The 5,821-nt window shown below is 40.1% G+C and overlaps 1 protein-coding gene across 1 annotated transcript; it reads left to right on the forward strand.

The window, feature by feature from the left end:
- The first annotated feature begins 472 nt into the window (after positions 1 to 472).
- Positions 473 to 5,821, forward strand: LOC145973777 (uncharacterized). The gene is made up of 5 exons (XM_083103350.1): positions 473 to 1,079; positions 1,371 to 1,620; positions 1,737 to 3,105; positions 3,203 to 4,101; positions 4,903 to 5,821. Exons 1-5 carry the CDS (start codon positions 473 to 475, stop codon positions 5,819 to 5,821), a joined length of 4,044 nt encoding a protein of 1,347 aa, XP_082959476.1.

Genomic DNA, 5,821 nt, shown 5'->3' on the forward strand with positions numbered 1-5,821 from the left:
GCAAAGGTCCACATAGAAAAACCTAACGCGCCATTGGTGATACCCCGTGGATGGTGTGGAAAATCGCCACACTCATTACATTTCTTTATTTTATTATTTTAAATGTATATGTATGGAGAAAACAAGTTAAATTATTATTGTTGCGACTACGCGCTTTGAGTGGCGCGACAAAAGGCCGAGGGCGCCTCTATCGTTAGTCAGTCACGATCTTACCGCGCATAGTACTCGCTCGAACGTTATATCTCTCTTGAGAGTGTGAATTTTGCCTATAATCAGACTTGTATTGTCTTTTTCGTGTATTCTTCTTGATTAAAAGTGTATATTCAACATTGCTAGTACCCGTCGTCTCTGCCTTCCCAGTTCCACGGTAGCAATATTTCTGGCGACCGTGACAGGACTTTGGTTATATTGTTGCTGGCCGTTTTTCTTAGGAAAGAATCGACTGTGGAAGGTTATTCTTGACTCTTGAACGATGGATAAATTGAAAACATCACAGAAGGTGACGCGTATTGCGTTCACGAGGGCGTACAACAACTTTCAAGCAGAGCTAAAGAAAAGATCACCGGACATAACCTCCTTACAGACAAGTTTTGCGTTGATTCGAGATAAAACAAGTGATCTTAGCAAATTGAGCCACAAATTACAAGATGCAATGATCGAGGCTGAAGTATCAGAAGAAGAGCTTTCCAGGGAAATAGAGAATGCCGATGAATATTCGGCTAAGTATCATCAGGCGAAAATTGAATTGTCGCATCTAACAGAAAAGCCGAATATAGCGACGTCGTCGTTACCTCTGCAGCACACCCAGCCCACAGTTGCATCAGCACAGGAAAGTATACGCGCATTAAAATTGCCTAAAATCGAATTGAGGAAATTTGGAGGCGAAATTAAAGATTGGTTAACGTTTTGGAGTACATTTAAGAAAATTCATGACGATCCGACATTGTCAAAGGAAGATAAGTTTCACTATTTATTACAGTCGACAGTAAAAGATTCACGAGCATTCGAAGTAGTAAATAGCTTTCCTCCAATAGGTGACAATTATGACAAGGCTATACAAAGTCTCGAATCTCGATTCGGTAAAAAAGAATTATTGATAGAGTTTTATGTGTGTGAGCTCTTGAAATTAGTTTTGAATAAAAATAAAAGCATCACACTTGTAATGATTTACGATAAATTAGAAACTCATCTCCGAGCGCTTGAATCTCTTGGCGTAACAACAGACATGTGTGCCGCGATGTTATTTCCGTTAGTAGAATCTTCGCTTCCGGAAGAAATTTTACGAACATGGCAACGAGCGATGGCTACCTCAAGTATTTCAGCAAATATTACTGTAAAAGATCGTCTTACACATTTAATGTCCTTTTTAGGGAAAGAGGTGGAAAATGAAGAACGCATACACATGGCTAAGACGTGTTTTGATACGAATGATGATTCAAAAGGTAAAAACAAAAGAAAACCGAAAAGCGTCCAAGAGCAAGATCAGGACATTGTTACAGCAGCGGGTCTACTTAGTATGAAGGATGCGAACGTGTCAAAATGTTATTTTGTGGAGAGAATCACGACAGTTCGCACTGCGAAAAAGCCAGAAACATGTCTATGGATCAACGAGTCACGCTTGTAAAAGATAGAAACAGCTGTTTCAAGTGTCTTAAAACAGGACATAGTTACAAAAAATGTCGCAGCAAAGAAAAATGTCCTTGGTGTAGAAAAGGCCACTGTTTATTGTTGTGCAGAAATTTCGCGAATAATAGAGAACCAGGCAAAAGCACGGAGAAGGAATCAAACAAGCAAGCTTTTAACGAAGAACATAGCTACCTTGCTAACTTGGCTAGCTTGGATGTTAAAGTATTTTTGCCCTTGTCAAGAGTTAAATTACGTGATCCGAAAGGAACTACAAATGTACACGCTGTTATTGACACGGCATCTCATAAGTCATTCGTTTTAGGCCGAACAGCAGAAGAATCAGGCTACGATACTATAGGCGAACAGACGATGGTGCATTTGCTATTCGGTGGAGTCAAAACCAAACCACAGAGTCATAAGGCCTGTCGGGTTTTTGTGGACCATATCGATGGATCATACAAATGCAACTTTATAGCCTTTCAACAAGATGTCATTTGTCACAACGTTCCTGAAACGAACTACGGACCATGGGCAGATATACTCAAAAAGCATAAAGTGCAGCTCTGTGATATCGGAAAAGAAGAGAGACATATTACTTTATTGATAGGAGCAGATGTTGCAGGTAAACTCTTCACCGGAAAAATTCTTCAATTAGACGACGGCATGACTGCCATAGAAACCAAACTTGGTTGGACTTTAATAGGCAAAGATCTAGTTGAGGATAATAGAGAAGACACGACTCTCATGATTGTATCCATGATAACGCAAGAAGCCAGTGTATCGGATCTATGGAGACTAGATACTTTAGGGATTACAGATCCTATAGAAAGTGTGACCAAAGAGGCACGTCAAGCGAAAGTAAAAGCGTCATTTCGAGAGACGACTAAGATTAATGACGAAGAACGCTACGAGGTTCTTTTACCTTGGAAAGAAAATCATCCTTCACTTCAAGATAACAGAGATGCAGCTGAGAAGAGACTGAGACTATTGACGAAAAAGCTACATCAGGAAGATTTATTCGAAGATTATAACGCAGTTTTTAACAATTGGCTTTCCGAAGGAATTATTGAGAAAGTACCTGCCAATGAAATTACTAATAAGGGTTATTATCTTCCCCATCGACATGTTGTTAAAAAAGGAAGCACAACGAAGATTCGTCCTGTTTTTGACGCCTCAGCCAAAACGAAGGATTCGCTATCATTAAACCAATGCCTGGAAACGGGACCTAATCTTATGGAACTTATTCCAGCTTTGTTACATCGATTTAGAGAGAAAAGAATAGGAGTGTCGGCGGATATCACAAAGGCCTTTCTTCAATTAAGCATTACGCCATCAGATAGAGACGTATTAAGATTTCTGTGGTGGGATGCCCAAGGAAAAGTCGAAACTTATAGACATCGTCGAGTGGTTTTTGGTGTATCGAGCAGTTCATTTTTACTAGGAGCGACTATTGAATTGCACATTGAACGAAATTTGAACGTCACTGATAAACAGAAAATTGATTTGTGAAAAATTAGCGAAATCGTTCTATGTAGATGACTGTGTTACCAGCATTGATTCTTATGATGAATTTCAGGTCTTTCAAAATGAGGCAATTGCTCTACTGGACGAGGCTAAATTCGAATTGAGCAAATGGAAATACACAGGCATGGAAAATCAAGACAGTCAAACCTCTGTGTTAGGCATTCTATGGAATACTGAAACGGACACATTAGCCTTATCCGGACTCTTTTTAGGCCCCGCTCCGGAGAAAATAACAAAAAGAATTATACTTTCTTCGGTGCAGAGGGTATTCGATCCCCTAGGTATTATTTGCCCCGTGCTATTAAAGCCCAAGGTAATGTTGCGTCGACTTTGGAATCAGAATTTGGATTGGGATGCTGAAGTCGATCCAGATAGCAGAAAGGAGTTTCGTGAATGGATGCAGCAGTTAAATCTGCTTCAAGTCATGAAGATTCCACGATGGATTTTCGGTGAGCAACGAGATGAAGATTCTCTTTCGTTTCATATTTTTGTAGATGCAAGTAAAGATGCTTATGCCGCGGCTCTATTTGTACGAGTAAAATCGAATTCTGAAGTCAAGGTACATCTGGTTGAAACAAAATCAAGAATAATACCACAAAAGAAAAAGACGATTCCCCGTCTGGAGTTACTCGCAGCCTCAATTGGAGCAAGACTAATGCATTCTTTCGACAAAGCGATGGATTGTAAACATATCAAAAGATATTTCTGGAGTGATTCAACTACCGTTTTGTCCTGGATACGTCGAAAAAATCAATGGTCGGTATTTGTATGGAATCGAGTCCAAGAGATAAGGAAGCTCACAGATCCGGATTCCTGGAGATATGTTCCGGGAGCATTAAACCCAGCAGACTTAGCTTCTCGAGATTGTGATGCAAAGAAACTCTTTGACTCAAAGTGGTGGGAGAGTCCATCATGGTTAAAGCTACCTCCCGAAGAATGGCCTGCAGAAGAGGAGCAAGTCGATGAAAAACTAGTTGACGCGGAACTACGCAGGATTCCAAAACTGAAAAAAGAAATATCATCCAATGCTAGAGAACATATGGTTATTAGTAACCTCCTTACAAATCCTGAAATGGAAAATGTTCCGTGGTATTTACAGAGATTCTCATCATACCCAAAAACTTTACGCCTAATCGCATGGATTCTAAGATCCTTTAACAATTGTAGAGGAACCTACGTAATCAAAGATAAAGAAATAACTGTTAAAGAGATAATTTCAGCTGAACTGCTATTATGCCAATTGTCGCAGGAAGAATCATTCAAAGCATTAAAAGACCCACGATTACAAGGATTAAACATCTTTGAAGATAAAGGAATTCTACGTACACGAACGATCATCTCTAATCGTCAAGACAGTTTTGATTTTAGATATCCAATCGTTCTCGATCGTAAACACTTATTGACACAGAAAATTATTTACTACGTGCATGCAAAACTCAATCACGCAGGTATAAGCATCACGATGAACAATCTGCGTGAGAAGTTTTGGATTCTTCAGTGTCGTAAAGCAGTAACTTCTGTGATCCATAAATGTACTATATGCCGCAGATATAACGCGAAAGCAATGACAAGCGCACCTGCAAATTTATCAGAGAATAGAGTCAGAGATGCGGCCACATTTGAGGTAACCGGCATCGACTATGCAGGTCCGCTCTTTCTACGCGAAGGACTTAAAGCTTATATTTGCCTTTTTGCATGCGCTGTTTATCGTGCAGTCCATTTAGAACTCGTTACCACATTGTCAACAGAAGGATTTCTAGAAGCTCTCAGAAGATTCATAGCACGGCGAGGAAGACCTTCAGTTATTTATAGCGATAATGGCAAGAATTTTGTAGGAGCATCGAATCTGTTACGAGCAGTCAACTGGAAGAAAATCTCTCAGTACTGTACGACTAATGAAATACAATGGTATTTTAATCCACCTTCTGCCGCGTGGTGGGGAGGATGGTGGGAACGTCTCATACGCCTTTTAAAAGATCTTTTGAAGAGAACACCAGGAAGAACTTCACTTAACTATGAAGAGCTGAATACGGTCTTATGTGACTGTGAAGCTATAATAAATTCAAGACCACTTACTCACCTGACAGAAGAAGCAGGAGAAACAATCGCGATTACACCTGCAATGTTTCTACGAGATATTCAAGAAAAAGAAGTACCAGACTTGGATCAGATCAGTAAATCTAACTTATCAAAAAGTTTGCGTTATCGTCAAAGATTGAGAGAAGAATTAAGGAAGCGGTTCCGCATTCAATACTTAGGACAATTGTTACAGCCGAATAAACGTAAACACACTGCAATCCCGCTTTCAATAGGCGACATTGTTCTCGTCGCAAATGATTTGCAGAAACGGCTCGACTGGCCTATGGCGAAAATTAAAGAACTTTTTCCGGGAAAAGACGGCCAGGTAAGAGTCGTGAGACTACAGACTGCCAGTAGAGAGTTAATTCGACCAATACAAAGGTTGATTCCGTTAGAAGTAAAGCGTACTGATGCTGACTCCAAAGAATTGTTTGATTCTATTAAATCATCCGTTGAATCTCAGAAGTCGCAGCTTGCTCCAGTACCACAAACAAAACGTACTGATGTCGATCCGAAATCCGTTTCTAAGAGCGAGGAGCCAAAAACAAGAAGTGGCCGCATCATCAAGAAGCCAGAGCGGTTGGGATTTTAA

The sequence above is a fragment of the Camponotus vicinus genome, unplaced genomic scaffold, assembly GCF_025532165.1.
Source record: "Camponotus vicinus isolate PSW18456_S1 unplaced genomic scaffold, iyCamVici1.0 SCAF_6, whole genome shotgun sequence".
Lineage (NCBI taxonomy): Eukaryota > Metazoa > Arthropoda > Insecta > Hymenoptera > Formicidae > Camponotus > Camponotus vicinus.